Source organism: Botrytis cinerea, chromosome 10 (assembly GCF_000143535.2).
Source record: "Botrytis cinerea B05.10 chromosome 10, complete sequence".
Lineage (NCBI taxonomy): Eukaryota > Fungi > Ascomycota > Leotiomycetes > Helotiales > Sclerotiniaceae > Botrytis > Botrytis cinerea.
In genome coordinates, this window is record NC_037319.1 from 1346892 (window position 1) to 1364774 (window position 17883).

At 44.7% G+C, this 17883-nt stretch overlaps 6 protein-coding genes across 6 annotated transcripts; 2 read left to right on the forward strand and 4 right to left on the reverse strand.

The window, feature by feature from the left end:
• Positions 1-4966: 4966 nt before the first annotated feature.
• On the forward strand, positions 4967-8479 carry BCIN_10g03530 (hypothetical protein). Its single transcript, XM_024695570.1, has 6 exons — positions 4967-5820; positions 5876-5950; positions 6015-6314; positions 6369-6596; positions 6651-6687; positions 6744-8479. The coding sequence occupies exons 1-6, from the start codon at positions 5786-5788 to the stop codon at positions 7710-7712; spliced, it is 1644 nt and encodes a 547-aa protein (XP_024551364.1). The 5' UTR covers positions 4967-5785; the 3' UTR covers positions 7713-8479.
• Positions 8480-8701: 222 nt separating this feature from the next.
• Positions 8702-10509, forward strand: BCIN_10g03540 (hypothetical protein). Its single transcript, XM_024695571.1, has 3 exons — positions 8702-8923; positions 9007-9020; positions 9086-10509. The coding sequence occupies exons 1-3, from the start codon at positions 8902-8904 to the stop codon at positions 10007-10009; spliced, it is 960 nt and encodes a 319-aa protein (XP_024551365.1). The 5' UTR covers positions 8702-8901; the 3' UTR covers positions 10010-10509.
• A 13-nt stretch (positions 10510-10522) lies between these two features.
• Positions 10523-12806, reverse strand: BCIN_10g03550 (hypothetical protein). The gene has a single exon (XM_024695572.1). The coding sequence runs from the start codon at positions 12442-12444 to the stop codon at positions 10786-10788; it is 1659 nt and encodes a 552-aa protein (XP_024551366.1). The 5' UTR covers positions 12445-12806; the 3' UTR covers positions 10523-10785.
• A 110-nt stretch (positions 12807-12916) lies between these two features.
• Positions 12917-16352, reverse strand: Bcvts1. The gene is made up of 3 exons (XM_001549970.2): positions 14822-16352; positions 13461-14756; positions 12917-13413 (listed from the first exon to the last, which is right to left on the reverse strand). The coding sequence occupies exons 1-3, from the start codon at positions 15333-15335 to the stop codon at positions 13385-13387; spliced, it is 1839 nt and encodes a 612-aa protein (XP_001550020.1). The 5' UTR covers positions 15336-16352; the 3' UTR covers positions 12917-13384.
• Positions 16353-16590: 238 nt separating this feature from the next.
• Positions 16591-17043, reverse strand: BCIN_10g03570 (hypothetical protein). Its single transcript, XM_024695573.1, has one exon. It carries the CDS (start codon positions 17007-17009, stop codon positions 16677-16679), a length of 333 nt encoding a protein of 110 aa, XP_024551367.1. The 5' UTR covers positions 17010-17043; the 3' UTR covers positions 16591-16676.
• Positions 17044-17068: 25 nt separating this feature from the next.
• Positions 17069-17876, reverse strand: Bcrpl29. The gene is made up of 4 exons (XM_001549969.2): positions 17644-17876; positions 17528-17579; positions 17320-17422; positions 17069-17260 (listed from the first exon to the last, which is right to left on the reverse strand). Exons 1-4 carry the CDS (start codon positions 17648-17650, stop codon positions 17225-17227), a joined length of 198 nt encoding a protein of 65 aa, XP_001550019.1. The 5' UTR covers positions 17651-17876; the 3' UTR covers positions 17069-17224.
• Between the last annotated feature and the right edge of the window lie 7 nt (positions 17877-17883).

A 17883-nucleotide genomic window follows, 5' to 3' on the forward strand; every position in this document is an offset into this window, starting at 1 on the left:
TAGCGCGGTTTTCGTGCTTAAAGCTTGCGGTAGCTGTTGGTGTTGTCCGATTTCCATACTACGTAGTATTTCAATGTTGCATGTAAAACTTTCGTGTGTTCTTTAGTACAGCACAGCGCAGCACAGCACGGCACGGCATACTGTTGTACCGCACCGAAAGGAAAGTCAGATCTTCTAGAAAGAAAATGGGTACTAAAAATAAGTTATTGGGGATTTTCAACATGTCTTTTTGCCCTTTGCATGCTGCAGCAATGATTGTACCCAATGACTGATGTACAGCCTTATACGCTTCGCTCTATGGAGTAATTGTTCAGCAGTTCCATGCAGACGACTGATGTTTTGGCCACGCGATTGACAGGATTTGATGAAAGAGGCGTTCGAAGTAACATGTACTGTATGATTGATATCACAATCACAAGAAAATCTCTCTGCATAGCATGATAGCATTAGACCACCTTCTTTTATGCTAAACCCTCAGAAGGAAACGATGGAAGTTTTGACTCATCCACATAATATATGAATAATCAAATCCCTCTCCCCTCACCACTAATACCCAATTTCCTACAACCAAATCCCTATCGACCCATAAGCAGTGACATAAAGCGGTGAAGCCAAGGCCCTAGTCCTTGACGAGGGCGAGTGGACCAATAACGTGCAGCGAAAAGGGGGTTTTAGGGTTTGTTGATTTTTCTTGTTACAAAAAGATGGTGATTTGTAGGAAGAAACTTGGGAAAACTGAAACCGTATAGAAAAATCCCCAGTCGCAGATCTGAACGCACGGTATAGTGAGATATGGCTGGGTTCACCCCTTCAGCCGCGGCCAACCATGGGTTGGATCTAAGGTCCTGTCTAAGTGAGACAATTAGAGCTCAGAAGCTCAACGGTGGCCCGAGGTCATGCCTGGTAAGGTTCGCATTTTGAAGCTTAATGCGTAAATTCCCTGTTGAGTGTTGTGGGTAGAGGAGAGAAATGCTGTAGAACAAGCTCTCTCCTCAGTCATTTCAAAACATTTCGAAGGCGATCGGGAGTGATGAGTCTATTCCCCGAAATGCTAATCATGAGATTTTGTATGGTTGATAGATGCTGTGTCAATCCCCTTCTACGAGTATGGAGCAAGGTTTTGGTGCGCAGAAGATGGAATTGTAATGCCCATTGGATGTACAGCCCGACGGAGTGGTAACCCGGGACGCTACTCAGGAATTATGAGATAATGACTTGGATCATAGGGCAGAACATGAGCACAAATGAACGTGTCAGTCGGGCCAATTTCGTCTATCTACTCATTTGTTAATTAGATCACTTGATACATCTTGCTACTTCGCATCGGTGTTCAAAGCGATATATATCGTGAATACCATTTTAGGCTTGACTTGCGGAAGGTCCAATAGGAAAGTCTTCGCTTCGCAAGCTTGATGAATATAAAATAGACGGGGGTCGTATATCCGAGTTCCGTGGCAAGAGCGGATCGGGTATGAAGGGGCTACTCCAAACATTGACGTGGTGTAAAAGAAATTGGTATTCAATGCCCTCACGATGTTATTCCATGACATCCTCTTTTTTATTTTTATTTTTGCACAGCCGCCGGCAGTTTCAGTCAGCCTGTCATCAGAAACAACGCGAGCATTCAGGGCCTCTCAGTACCGTTCCATGACCTGGCAACGATGGTAATGATGCAAAAATGGACACGAGAAATTTTGTGAGCGAGTGTGAAAGTGCACTAAATCTTCTACAATTGGACATAAAGAATGCTTGTCTATTCTGCTTGCTTCCACCCAGTCCAAGACCCCTTTTAGACAGTGCGACACTGGTAAGGAATCGATTTTTGAATCCGTCATGCTGGTCGTAGTTTAGTTCGAGGCGGAGTCGTTCGCCTGTGTCACCAGCATCGACAAATGCGTATGTACGAGGAACCCTTGAGGCCATCTTTCTGTGAAGAGTGGTGTTGGGCTTGAGCGGCGGGCAAGCGTCGATGCGTAAGCTGCGTTACAATGCAATCATAAGCTGGTTTAATTTGATTGGATTGTGCTCATAGGCCTTCAAGTTTCAGCACAGCAATTGAGAGTGAGTACAAGTAAGGCGATGGATGGATGTGATGGATGTGAAGGGTGTGATGGATCATGATTGAATGGATGGGGATGGATGGGGGTTATGGATGATGCTCCCGAATAAGTAAAGAATGGATGAGATATCGATAGATATCGGGCTTGCTTCACATTCATGCACTTGCATTTGCATTGCAGTGTGCAGCGTAGTGCAGAGGGTAGTGTAGCAACATCATATTATAAGCTGTTCTCATCGAATGTCATCACATTCTCGGTTTCGCTTTGTGCCTTACCTTGCCGTCCATCTCGTCGATTACTCCGTGCTGGACATCGCTTGAAGGCCATGATAATGTGTGATGTGTGATGTATCACGGACGTTACGTTGAACGAAAGAGGAATCGGACTAGGTGGGTATATTCAATTACCTCGGTCGAATGGTTTTGGTTAATGAGTGAGCAGTTCGTAGTGGTTTGGTAGGTAGTATAGTGGTTCTAGTTTTTTTCCTAGATAGAAACTTAAAACTACTATTACATCAATCGCTGTTGCTAGCACATTTACACATTTACAGTCCTATATTTCTTTCGTGACAGGCAACAGTATATTGTATCAGCAAGCTTTCTCTCTTAACTCTCTTCAGTTAAAGGGAAAATACCACAATGCCACATTGGTAAGTTAATCCAGGTAATTAACCCTTTTCTATCAAATGATGTAACAAAACCTCTGTCATCAAAGTCCAAGCAAAGAAAATGGAGGCTGGAGCCCTATGCCCATAGCGGGTACCACCAACTTCAATATCATGGATTCATGGAACCCTTTGCATTGATCAGGGATATTGATTCGTTCGCCATGGCATTTAAGCATTGAAGGAGGGAGGTGATGGCCAGCAATATTGCAAGCCAATCCTTCTTCGGGCAAGAAACATCAGAGAATGCGGCAGGCCTCCGTTGGTGATATGCAAACCGAACTCGGAAATCGACCAGTAATAAGATGTCTTCCACTCTATTCATCCACAAACAGATAATGTGAACCCGTTCTCCAATACCAATTCGGCTATTCAATCCGATTCAAGTCATCAAGCTGTCAAAGGCACATGTGAGTAAGTCATTATTGTGTGGTAGGCATGTAGGTCCGTATGTAAATGTGAGTGAGAACTTAGCAAATATTCATAAAATTTATTTTTGGATCAAAGTGCATTCCGCCTTCCACTACTGAGTACAACCAACCATCACTATCTTCAATCCTTGCTATACCTTATTCCAAAGACTGCATCAGAAGATCTGCGCCGCTGAAAGCTGGTTCGTTGTTCAAGACAAGGAAGATGGGAACTCCTCTCCACTAACCTTATGTTTCTCCCTACATTTGAAGTTATGCACCGTCGCATCATATTCACTATAACGCAGGAATTGATTTCAAAATTAGGTAAGTGGATGGATTTTCTAGCATATCCGCAGCGAAATAGAGTTTTTTCTTAGTCTTTTCGGAAAAGCTAGATGGGAACGTGGAAAGCGGTGAATTGTTGATAGGTAGAGGAAAGCAGAGGTGGTTTGGATTTCTTTTGCTTTGATCATACAGTACAAACTTTCAGCGAGCGAACGAACGAACGAACGAACGAACGACGAACGGTGATAATGTTTTAGGGTTAAAAATAATCATTGGTTTAACAGAAACTTCGTGTAGACAGAGAGAGTATGTAAGAAACGAAAACATTGACATCGGAAAGGGTTAAACTAAAATAGGCTATTCTTACCCGAGCTTTCGTTTTGCACATTTTTTCCCCCTTACTTGCTTGCCCTGCCACCTTTTTCCAAGTGAAACCTAAATGGACTTTTGAATGTCCGGCTCTTGCACACTTATTTTGGGCACCTATGAGGCTATGAGGCTATGAGCATTGTATCTTCATCATAGCTCAGGTTTGCCTTCAATTTTTAGTCTACCATCGTGCCAACTATTATCCCTACGTCCTGCGTGTGAAAATGTTAACAGTTTCAATGCTTCATAGCACCGGTAAACCGCGGGCGTACATTTCTGCGGACGTAGGAATCACAGTAGTAAATGCTACCTTGGATAATCCAATCGACTGTCAAAGCACATGATTAGCCCTGCTTGTTCCGCCCCCAACAAGAGATCTTTATTGTTCATCGGACCCGAAATCGATGCAAAACCCGTTCCATTCTTCGGTGCCCCCCGTTACCCTGCCCCCAATGACCTTTTTGAACACCTTACATCTATCTTAGTAAAAGAAACCTCGTCCATTTCTTGGTATTATACAGCCTGTCTACTATTACTCTATAGCTAGTGGCTATACTGGTGCTTGACTAATACCTGATCAATCCAAGACCTCACACTGACTCTGACACAATCTTCCTCCCTGTGGCACCCAAGATTGTTTGTCTGCCCTCCTCAGCATGCACATAGATGCTGGAGCAGTGAACGAAATAACAGTGGAGAGCCGGTGGAATGGACGAGCAATTAGATAGTGCCCTCTTAGCCCAGCAGTAGAATCCAGCAGAGAATTCCATGGTGGCATGGCAGATTCTGCCATGCGGTTTGCTAAGTGATGGCCTAGTAAATGCCAATGTCTGCCTGTCCCTTGGAGCTATTATAGTTCTTACCAGTAGTCGATTCTCGAGTTTCCCGCTGACTGCCACGGGAAAATACTCACTAATCAATTGATTCCACTCCACCTGACCTAAATTTGCCTATTCCATCCAAAAAAAGATTTTGTTTTCACACACTTATCATACACTACTAGCCTTTACCCTTCCTACCATCTCCACCATACCATCCAATCCTGACCATACTAAATCCAAATCATCATCATCCTAGACACTCCGTACCACACTACCCTGCCCTACACATGCAGGCTTTCAAGCGCTCCGCATCCCGGATACCTTGGCTGTGCTGAGCGCTATGCCTATTCCATCGATTCTGCCAAACTCCCGGCAAGGACGCCTTTTGCTATTAGAATGCTGGCATCGCCAGCTAAATCATGATTTTGATATTTCCCTTTCGCATTAGGATCATCCAGAAAACAAACACACTTCAGCCCTCACGTTCGCTGCAACTCCTCCCTTCCACCACATTCGCTTGTGTGCATCACTCTTAGGAAGCCCTCGTTGGCTCCTTCCGTTCGCTTTTGTGTCGTCCTCACTCAGCCCTAATTCTCCCAAAAACCTAAAAGGCAAGCCTTCGGAGGAAATTCCTTTCGCAGCCTTGACTCGCAACATACCTTCGTTGAACATCTTAAACCCACACAATCGCTACGCAATCACTACTCTTTGTGTGACGACTATATCAGGACGGATTCTCCCTTGATCTTCCGGATCCTTAAAGACACACCCAGCTTATATGCTTACTTGCTGCTTCAAGTCTGTCCAAGCTCACCTCGACATCAGAATACAGTTACGTTGCGTTCAGCCGCTGCGCCTCTAGATCTGATTGTTTTGTAATTCAAAAAGACATTGAACCAGGCTGGCTCTTGTAGCCTTACCATTACACTCGCTTGCAGGACGGTGTAGCTTACATATATCCGGCAGCCTCGGAGACCTTTTAGATCTCCTCTAGTTACCCCCCTCTGTTGCCTCTTTAACGCAACATTTAAACTTTTTATCTTTCTATATATTCCATTGACCTTACCTTTCGAACCCGTTTCGACGTTGGCTTTCACTCGTTCAAGCCTTCGTCGTCAATTATTTACCCACTTTTTTTTTTCAACTTCTTATTTTCTCAAAGCCTTATTCAAAATGGCCGGACCTGGAGGTGGACCCCCTCGTAGGAGGTAAGATATACAATTCTACTAACACCTTTGTGGGCATTGACTGAACTTGAAATAGTCATACCAAATCTCGAAAGGGTTGTGAAACCTGTAAACGTAGACACATCCGTTGCGATGAGAACTTTCCTCAATGGTATGTCGATGGAAACCAAATCATCTTGTGATTTGAAGAGGTTTCAAAACTGACAACATCTTAGTCGAAACTGTACAAAACATAATTGTCGCTGTCCATATATGGATATGCCAGTACAGGAGGAACGAGCTGCCACACCCGAGAAAGCAGACTTGTTATGGACCCCGGAGATCGAAGCAGACATCGAGCGTTGGCAACAGACAGGGAACTTCCCCTTCCCTGATCTATACATCTATCCAGCTCCCAATCCTCAGTATTTTAACTTTGAAGACCTTCGCCTCATTCATCACGTTGCTTCAGTTTCCAGCGAGCTCAGCATTCACGATGCAGGAAATTTCACTATTTGGACTCGACAGATTCCACTGTAAGATTACCCACTTTTTAGAATAAATGTTTGACATGCTAACCAAGCCTTCAGCTTACTGAAGATTGGCTCGAGCTATCCTTTCGTCATGCACGCTCTGCTTGCCTTGTCTGCCACTCATCTAGCTTGGTTGACAGACTGCCCTCTCACCGCAAATATGGCATACATTCATCGTGGCATTGCTCTCAAAGGTTTGCACGAAGCTATTGGAGAGTTTTCCCGACAAAATTCAGATGCTGTCTTGGGAGCCTCCCTTCTCCTTTCTTGGCAAGCAACAGAATGGTCAGTCATTGACGAAGCTATCATTTAAAGAACGCAAAGCTAACACAAACTTAGGCGTGGTTGGACCCAGCTCATGCATGGGACATCATCTGTATGGAACATAACTAATCTTGGGTACTACATTGATCATTAACTAACATTTAATAGGTCATCGACGCTATGCAGCCCTGGAAAATGGAATCTCAATTCGGTGATTTTATTGCAGAGCAAAGTACTTTCCCAACCGCACCACCATCTCCAGCGCCCGGCCAGAAGAAGCTCAGTCAACCACGCAAGCAAGACTTGGATGCATTGCAACGCGCCTATGCTCAACTTCAAAAGGTTGAAATCCATTTGAAGAGTCATGGCGAAGACACCAAGGCTATTCAACAGCTCATGAGTTTTGTCCGAGGTGTTCGAAAAGTATCTCCGTCCCATACCGCCGCCCAGCGATTCGAGATGCTCAACCCACTTCGAGCTTGGTTATTCTGGCTACCGGTTATGTTCTTGCAACAAACACGGGGATCGCCATCAGCGCTAGTGATCCTCGCTCATTACTATACCATTGCTTTGGTCGTGGAGCCTCTATTCCCTGAGGTTGGAGCAGCATATTTTGGAAGTCTTTCTTTGGGACCTATTGAAGAGATTGCTCGCCGATTGTTCTCTATCAACGTTTCGCAAACTTCTGATTCCAATATGCAAACACCTCTTCATCTTATGGAATACCCCATAGATATGGTTTCAATGTTTAGAAGTCGTATGGGTTGGGTTCAGCCAGAGCGTACAGCTTCCTTCCCGACGTTTTCACACCATAGTTATGGTATGGAGGACAACTTCAACACCATCTCTCCCTATGGAAATCCAGCGTTCACCTACAGCCAAGAGCATATCATGACAATGCCACCGGATCCAATCTCTGCTGCAGCCATTCCGCCATTATCTCTCGATCCATACACCAATCACTACTTGGGGATTCCATCGCCTAGCGGGTTTGGCGGGTACCATAGTCCGGCATCATCGAATTTTGGGGAGGGTTCAACGGTCTACAGCGAACATGGGGAAGATTTTGCTCTTTATGAGGGACAGGGCTCCGGCTCCAATTTCGGCGGGTTTGTGCTTCCGACCGTGTGGATATAAACCTCGAACGAAGGCGATTTAACATTTACGACCAGGACCACAACATCATCTTTTCAATTCGAGCCCAGGTCTTCTGCGGACCAGATCAAAGTTGAACATGCCGACCATATGCAGCAACACATGCAGCATCTACCTCAATTTCAACCTTATAACTATCATCCTCACCCTATACCTCACTCGCAATACGACAACGCTCCAATGGATCCCAAGGGGAAAAACCGTGAGCTCTAATATCAAAACACCCCCGAAACCACCCTTTTTTTTTGAATTTGCGAATACGCGCGCACCGTCGAGTTTTTATGAGATTACATTTTCTGGATCTCTTTAATTATTGTTTTTAATATCTACATCATCCTAACGACTCTCCTTTATATCCGACCAATGATTCACGAAGTTTACGATTTTCTTTCGCTATGCATTCTTGTACGAATACCAGCACCCACGATCCTTTATATGCCAGTATAGCATCTTGCATTGGGCGGCGTTTTTTGGTTTGGCTTGGGAATTGGAGGAATTATTGATTGGGCTGAGCTTTATGTGCTCAATGGATAGCCATAAATGGCTACAAAAATCAGTTGGCGTTACAGTTAAGAATAGTAGCTTTTTCGTGTGCAGTGCGAATAGGATTAGATTTGCAAACGTTTGGGGTTGCAATGATAATGTGTCTAGATAATCCATCAGATTAATCTTCCAGGAATCAATCAATCAATCAATCAATTAAATTAACAAAATATTGGTGTTCTCGAAATCTCCGAGTGATGTGCTCAATGATGTGTGACTTGTCTGATATCTTCCCTTGCGCAAAAACTACCTACCTACTAGGTATGCAGTCAGCTTTAAGGAAAAAGTAAGTTATTAGGTCGAGGTCTCGATTTACCCATATATTACTCTCCACAATTATGTATAAATTCAAAGATCTACAGAAACGCATCGACGTTAAATATGACGTGCATCTACTCCCTACTTCTCACTTTACCAACACAATTTTCGTCTCACTTGGCACCTCACCGGGGGCAGCATGGGGTAATCACGTGTGTAGGAGCTTAGCGTCCATGTTAGCGGCAAGACGTAATTCGTCGCACCTAGAGCTTACCTAGTTTCGGGAGCTTGAGCTTCAAATGTTTGTAAAGTTATAATTCATAACTACTTTCCTCTCACCACACGTCTTGTACATTAAACTACAGCAAATATGAGTGGCGGTTGGTCTACTAGTAAGTATTGCACTCTATATATTACCAGAATTTCTATAGAAATACCAGATGTACCAGAAACACTAACATTTCCACTTCTCCAGTCGAATCTGACGCAGTAAGAAGCCTACAACACAATTCCTGATTTAGAGCCAGCAGACAATTAACATCTTTCCCTTACAGGGTGTCTTTACATTTCTTCTCGATAACCTCGGTGTCAAAGATGTACAATTCGAAGAACTGATCGCGCTCGACTCTGATTATCTCCGCCAACTCTCTCCCATATATGGCGTCATATTCCTCTTCAAATATCCCGTCGGAGAAGCCCCCAATAAAGATGGCACACCCAAAGATGGTTCCTACGATTATCCCGCTGCGGAAAATCTCTTTTTCGCGGCGCAAACTATACAAAATGCTTGTGGTACCCAAGCACTCCTCTCAGTCCTCCTGAATAAAGATGGAGAAATAGATGTTGGCACTCCCCTTCGCGAATTCAAAGACTTTACAGCGGGATTTCCAGCAGAGTTTAGAGGAGACGCGCTCAGTAATAGCGATTTGATTAGAGATGTTCATAACAGTTTCGCTAGGTCAAGTCCGTTTGTTGATGAGACGCAACGATCGTCGAAAGATGAGGATGGAGATGTTTACCACTTCATTGCCTATACGTCTATAAATGGTACGCTCTATGAATTAGATGGTCTTCAACCTGCACCTATATCTCATGGAGCATCCACTGTTGAGGAATTTCCAGAGAAGGTTATACCAGTTTTACAGAGGAGAATAGAAAGATACCCGGCGACGGAGATACGATTTAATTTATTGGCGATGGTGAAGGATTTGAGGGTTAGAGCGAGAGAAATGGGTGATGTGGAGTTGTTGATGAGGGAGGAACAAAAGAGAAATGAGTGGCAATTCGAGAACGCTCTACGAAGACACAATTTTGTAGGATTTGCAGGGGAGGTGTTGAAGGGTGTAATAGGGGATAAATTGAAAGAGGGACCTGAGGCATATGGGGAATGGGTAGAACAAGCGAAAAAGAAGACAAAGGCGAGAGCGGAGGACCAGAAGAAAGGTGGTGGAGATGGAGATTTAGAGATGTCTGGTTAAGGGACAGCACTTGGGATGGACAATTCGAGAGGGGTCGCGCGTCAGGTTGAATTGGAACTTCTAGGTTGGTCGAATATCATAGACCTAGCATCACTGGAACTTTTTATGCGGAAGGAATTTAGCAAATGCATACATTCCAACTTCCCTCCCCCCTATCACATCTCATCTATCCTCCCACGGCATCATCAATCCCACATCAAATAACCATTGTGTGGAATGAGGGAATCTCATAAATATATATGCACCTAGATGTCCCACGAACATACCATCAGCCCAATACGCAGAAGGAACTTGTGGAGGTAAGTAGGTAGGTATCGATAGATCTTAATCCCTCATCCTGAATTCAGACGACAGACATGTAAGGAATGCTATGCATGTATGCAGTATACCTACCTACCTAGTGTAGATACGACACGAAGCAGAACGAAAGAAACGTTCCGTTCCTCTTAGGTTAGATGTAAGAGCACAATGTTTAATCATTCCAGCCCATGTCACTACCACCATCACACATCATGCAAAAAGTTAAAGGGTCTAAAAATTAGCCAGTTTTCCGGAGAGAAATATCATATATATCCTATCATGGTGTATGTATATTTAGAAATCATACATGTATTCATGCGATCAAAACGCTTATTAACACCATCCTCGATTTCCACTCCCTGCCCCGTCGCTTCCTGTGTATGTATATCATGAGTATGTATGTGTATACAAGCACCGTAATTCCCATTCCAGAATTAAAAACACGAAAACACCCGAATTACCCAAATTACCCATCGTTATCTAACCACCTGCGCAACGCCCTCTTCAATACTCTCCTGCATCCTCGTCTCCTCAGCTCGGCTTTTTTCCCCCTTTGTTTTCTTCCCCTTTCCCTTTTTTTCCTTCGGTTCCTCATCTTTGATATTGTTCCAATGCAACACCCCTAACTCCCTATCCATCCTCAATCTCTCTCGATCCTCCTCACTAACCGGCACGCCCTCAATAGCCTTGACTTTTTTCGCCTCCACAAACGACATGATCCCACCCGCCGCAGCAACCATACACGCCAATGCCACAAAAAGACCCGTGCTCCACGACGGACGATCATAACGATTCAGTCCCCACATGAACCCCGACAGGACGGCTTGGAGAAAAGTATTCCACACCATGGCCCAGACTACGAAATCGAGTTTCCACATGGCGGTTGCGGGGGCTCGAACACCTGTCAATGGTGCATCCGGAGATTTCGAAAGAGGGAATGCGAGGCTTGACGGGGGGAGAGGAGTATCAGAGTCTTGGGTGGCGAGTTGAGAAGGACCTATTTCAGGGGACAAGGACTGAGAACCCGAGAGACGAAACCAAGATCTGTTTATACCAGCCAATCTCCTCAATCCCATTTCATTCTTTCCAACCCGGTATTGAAGGAGATAGTAAAGATCGCGAAAGCGCCAGGGAATCGTTCCAAATCCAGTGACGCAGAAAAGGGCATTGAGGATTTGAGAATCGATTTCGATCCAGATGCGTCGAGGAGAATTGATATCGTTGCACGTTGGCTTGCACATGGCTGGCGAAGCATTGCACAGGAGTAAAAAGAGCATACCACCCCAAGCAACCACATTTAAGCCATAAACCGTAACGAGAAATCCGACGGGAGTGATGAAGAATTTCCAAAAAGCTTTGAAAAATATGGCCGTCGAAACTTTCCATGAGTGTTTGGGCGGAAATTGATATCCATTATCAAACGGAGCTGTTCTGTATTCATCACCTGTCTTCGCGTTGTGAGATGCGCGGGTTGTATCGCTGCTAATCCGAACATTAGAATTCAGCTTGACAGGCACTTCATTCTTGACGTCTGGATCCGTGGCCGTAGAAGTAGTTCTCAGATCCGAATGCGCTTGTGCATGTTCCTCTTCCTCTGGTGCTTCGGGAAGAGCATCATGTTTGGTTTCCGTACCCGATGGGATATGATCGGAAGTATTCATACCGGTGGAATTCTTCCTCCTACTCTTGTCCTGGTCTCCCAATTGTGAAAAGGAGCTTCGAGAAGAGCTTGTCCGTCTCTGTAATTCTCGAACCTGTCCCTCGCTCGACCAACCCTCGACCCCAAAACTTCCTCTTCTAATATCGGTTATCGAAGGTACCTGCGATGCGATTTGTCCCGATGCAATACAAAATCCCGTCGGTGGATTCGATTCCTCAAATACTCTAGAAACTCGCCGAATACTACCCAATGTACTTGATTGTCCTCTGCTTCGAGTAGTTCCTTGCTCTTCGACTTTGGAAGCAGACGATGGATTTGGGGGGGAAGATCCATCTAGAAGGGGGAACGGTAAGACACTTGGTTCGATACTAGATTGTTCATCTTGGCGTGGGTAATTCTCTGGAGGCGAAGCTATATTGGCATTGGTGTTCGCATGATTATCGCCACCGGCCGCGAGAGTATCATGTTTAGCCATTGGGAATGTATTGGCTGATATGTGTATTGGATGATATTGGTATCGAAACACTGTCTCAATAATGTGTCAAAAATGCAACGAAAGAACTTGCTTCTCCAATCTTTATTAAGTCATACTCAACACATGCATGGGCATAAGTAGATTGAGTTTGAATCAGAGAAACAAGTAAATAAAGTCGCATCATGAATTTGTAGACCGGCGTGCGATTGCCCAGCGATTTAAAGAGTTCTAGGCTTCGCGCGCTCCGTCCAGCTAATCAAGGTTACAAGCCATTTTTGGGGGGCGGATGGGATTCAGGGGTTGCGTATGGTAAACTTAAATTTTTAGCGGCCCTCTAACTCCACGTAGAAAATCTGATCAGCGAGAGAACGCAAATGAGGGGAGGGGGACTTGGTATTATCGTATTTGCGTATTTCGTATTTCGCATTTCGCACTTCGTACTTCGTGTTACGTATTCAATAGTCTTCTGGTTTGTACTTAAAGAGCTATATTACTGTCCTTTTGAGATAGACGGATTAATGAGCGTTCTCTTTCTGTCTATTCATTTGCGATGTGAATTGTATCACGTGTGAACGTTGTCGAGACAAATGAATACATACATGGACGCAGAGAATGGAGCCAGAGGATGAGTGCATTCTATGTGATGAAATATATGTGCAGACTAAATGGTACAAAGAAAGATACATAGATAGACGAGTGTTCGCATTACATGATTATAACTATTTGGGGTGATTCAAGTTACGAATTGGAATTGCGTATTTCAACATTCATCCAAGCTGTCTGTTTGTAGAGCTTGTGAAAAAATCCAACATCATTCATATCCACATTCTTGAACCGTGTGAATGCCCAACCCACTGTTTCCATATTCTCGTATTCAAATACAATTTGGAACTCAAATCGAAAAGCTCGCGTGAAAATAGTAGAAAATAAAGAAACCAAATTATGAGAGCTTACCCTCCGCTTTCGCAGCTAAAAAGATTGTTAGCTTCACTCCGAGCTTGGTGCAAGATTCTTACCTTTTACTTGCTCGAACACTTTGAGCATCTTTCTTCTCGCTCCAAGAGCGTTGACACCTCTCTTCTCCAACGCCTCGTCATCTAGTTCCACAAGCTCGGTCCAATTCATATCCTTAAGCTGATCCGTGTACTTATGTAATCTCAAACTTCTCAGCCAGCTGGGAATATCCTGAAGAAGGCTAGGGTCGGTAGGATCCTCAGGGGGCTTTGAGCTACCTCTTCTTCCACGTGGCGATCTACCCCGCGCCATTTCGCTATGATCAGAGAGATACCCCTCATGCTGTCCCATACCAAATGCGTTCAGACTCAAGCCACTCATGCCATTGTTGAGTAGAGGCGAGGCTCCATCATATGCGGCCAGGAAGCCGTTATTCTGTGGAGATGCAAAATTGACTTGACCAAACCCGCCTTGCATGGCCAAACCTGGGGAGCTTGGCCTAGACTGTCTGCCGCCGAAAGAATGCTGCTGCTGAGCTTGAAGCCCTAGGACCTGGTCTCGACTCATTATTTGTCCGTGTTCATTAATCATGACAACGTTAGCGTTTGGCATATTGTTAGGAAGACCGGGAGAAGGTGGAACCTGTCCACCATCGTTCGATCTAGCACGGCGGTATTTTCGTACATCGTCCAAAGCAAACCGATTGTTGACTGTAGAAAGGGCCGCCAGTTTCATAGCCGTAGCGTTTGCGACCATATCGGTGTTGCTGTTCGATGCATTGAAATTTGGAACCATTGGCGTGTTGACCATCGAGGCCCAATTTCCGTTCCCTGCATTATATGGCGAAAGTAGTGGCATATCAGAGCCAGTATTGTCAGGAGCGTTAATTACAGTATTTTGAAGATTAGATGAGCCTTGAATTTGAGTTGGTCTGGGAGAGCGCAAGCCGCCAGCTGAGGGTGGTGGTTGCATAAACTGGCCCATGGGTGTTTGTCCCGAAGATGATTTAGGCCTGTTTGCCTGGTCATTGCTGCGAGATCCCCATGGTGAGGCGGGAGGTGCGCTATTGTCCGTCGAGTCTCCAAGGCCAGCGATGACAGGTGCGGTAAGAGAGGCACGGTTATCGTAGGCTGCACTATTTCGGTTTGAGGTAGGAGGATTGCCCCAGTTCTGAGTATATTCAGCCTTTTTGCTGGCTATAGCTGCCGCAGCATCTGGAAACATGTTGTTTATCATGGATGGATCCAGAACAGAGTGTCTCTTTGTAGACGGAGTAGCGGGAGGACGGCCTATGGAATTTCTGGAGCCTTCAGCACCAAGCTTGCCCATTGCATCGTTGAGTCGAGTTGACATAGGATCTAGAGTAGACAAATGTTAGCTAGATCTCGAGAAAAGTGTGAAGTCGAGTTCTTTTGAGACTAACCTTTATCGAAGTTTGCGGGTGACAACACACCCGACATTGGATGGTTTTTGCCCATCTGCTGTAAAACTTGTATAAAAAATCGAATCTGTACCTGGGTTGTTTGTTGAAGTAGAGCGTACAAAGCAGCGGTTCGTTCGGCCTCACTCAGAACCCGGAACCATTGTTCTATTGCACTCAGCTCATCTTTAAAGTCTTGATCCAAAGTTGCAGCTGCCATTTCTTCCAAAGTATTCTCATATTGATCAATGTCGGCGATCCATTGCTGAGCTTCCAAGTCAGTATCATTTTCAGGGACACCCTGACCTTGCATTTGTTGAGTGCCATAAAAATCGGATGAAGGACGAGCTTGGCCACGGCTAGCAGATGGCGAACCTGAATATCCGGCCATGTCTGCAGAAGCTCGAAGGTGATGACCTGAGCCGACAGCGCGTGAAGATGGAGGTCGAAGTGACGAAGTATTTGTAGACTCGACAGGAGTGCTGTTGCGATTGCCTATGATGTGTCCGGCCGACATATTGAGCATAACTGTTCAAAATGTAGCTTCAGAACGAAATGCTGTAACGAAAAAGATTGGAGATTCGCTTTGGGGGGAATGGGGGAAAATATGAAACACAGCCGACGAATGTCAATGCGAGGAAGATTGCAAGTTCCCAGTCAAAAGCCTCGACCCCAAAATTAGAAAGATGTGCTCCAGTGTAAATACCGATGCGCTTGATTGCTACCTGCAGGACCTGCTGAGGAACCAAATCAAAGTACAGGATAGGTTCGTGTGTTTTGTTAAGTAAGTTTATGGTGGATTGGAAGTGGGTGGCAGTGAGCCAATAGAGACGGATTTCTCAAGGTTCAGGTACTTTTTGGGTTGTAACTTGTGAGAAGCTCCGAAGTCAGGCTGAGTGAGGGATGGATGAAAGACGAAAGAGAGGCGAATAACTCGAGATCCAAAAAGGGTTGCTGGTTCCGATTTCCAAATTACCAGATGCCCAAATGGTACTGATCCGACCGTTACTTGATTGATGTTGTACTTTTGATACAGCAACAGACAGAGTAACTTATGGGCAAAGCGTCGAGTTTGGTCGAGTTCGGGTTCGAGTTTGAGTTTGGGCTGACTGGAGGAGTTGAGTTGACTGGAGGAGTTGAGTTGCCTTGCCTTGCCTTGACTTGACTTGACTTGACTTGACTTGCCTTGTCTTGTCTTGTCTTGTCAGATCAAGTTGGGTTTGAATTCAGTGATTATTCTATAGATGTAAGATGTAGATCCTAGTTAGGCAAGTGCTAAGTATCTACTCGTAGCATGCCAATACTCGTATGAGCAGATAAAATCGATGCCGGTATGCTTCTGTTCAACGTTTTATTTTGTTCTTCTTGAAGATGAGGGGGCAAACAGTAATGTTTCGAATTGAGTAGATGCGGAGCAATAAGCTCCTCAAAAAGTACAAGGTAGGAAAATCCCCGAAGCACAATTGTACATAAAAAGGGATTCACCGCGGAAGTCGGACAATGTTTGAAAAAGCAGAGCCAATGCCAGATCGACGTTGATGAATAAAGAAAAGGTTCGGTTTCGCATTTACATTCACTAACATAGATTATTGGGTTTTCAACACAACGCCCAGGTCATAATAAGAAATGAAGCCATCTCCATCTCCATCTCCATCTCGAGCTTCCTTCATTACCTAGGTAGGTAAGCAGTCGTATTCACTTGCACCTACTACATTCACTTCACATTTCATACATCCGCCTGGATTACCATTATCCGGGACAATTTTGCATCTTGACTGAAGGAAAAAGAATGGAATTATATTGGCTATCAAGTCCTATCACTGAGGCAAAATACAAATACCTGCCTATGGCTACCACGTTACCCCCTGAGTCCCAAAGAGCATCCAATACATGTTGAATTCGATCTCATAAATGAAGTCATCCTAAGTACTGACTTGACATTTGATATCCACGATTTAATTTGTAACCCCTTCGTCATGCACCATTGCCTCATAGAGTATTGAGAAAAAGTGTTTGGTAATGAAGGGATCTGGTGTTTGATCTTGGCACGAAAAGAAAATATCCTTTCAGCTAGAGAGCATTGAAATGGCTCTAAAAGCTGTACACACAAATGCCTGTGTTGATGATTGTTCATAGAGGGAACGAATTTGGAGTGGAAAGGGAATAGGGCAAAGGGGAGGGAGGGAGTCATTGGGAAAAAAAGGCCAATTTTCACTTGACCTCACAAGTTGAAGTTTGAGGTACGTCGGATGGTGTAGCTTGTGTTGATTCAAAGGATAGAACTATCGCCCCCAGTGTCTAATCCAGGTTTATGTCGTCGGCTTGCTTCCACTTCCCTGTAGAGCAAAATATCGGAATGCAACTACTGCCCACAACCAAGTCCCATAAAATAAGATATTATCAAATTTATGCGGTCTCACGCTTGCCCTCCTTCAACTCCTTCTGTAATGATAGTCAGTATTCGAATGCGGCGGAAACTGATGATCGGAAGGAGGACGAACCAAAGCCTTCATTGTGCCGTGGAGAGCATGTCTGTGGTTTCTTCTGAACTTGGGGTCGGTACCCTTGAGGGATGGGTATCTGGAGGTCTTTGGCTTCTTGATACTGCGCGTCGATGTAAAATTAGCCCCCATTCATCCAAAACCGGTTATTAATTGAAGTAGACGGAATTTGCGGTTATTGATCGCGATAATATGTAGGGGATCGTACCCGTTACGGTGAGCCTTCTTCGACTGGTTGTGTTGGGACGAGTTCTTGGATTCTAAAAGAGGGCGAAATCAGTACAATGAACTGTGAGACTGCCATATATTGGGATCTTAACATACTCGCCATTGCGACTGTTGTTAATTAGCAGTCTGTTGGTTTGTTGTGGTGGTCGATTTCGTATCGTAGAAGAGGGAATTAATTTTCCTCCAAAATGATCTTGGTGCGGCGGTTGCTCGCCTAAATTTCGATTTAATCACGTGTCTTTGACTAGCTTCCCCCGCTGGGATTCCACCCGCCCTTTTGCATCGAAGTCTAGACGCAACTTGAGCTCCTAGATATTCATTCCGTTTCCTTTATAT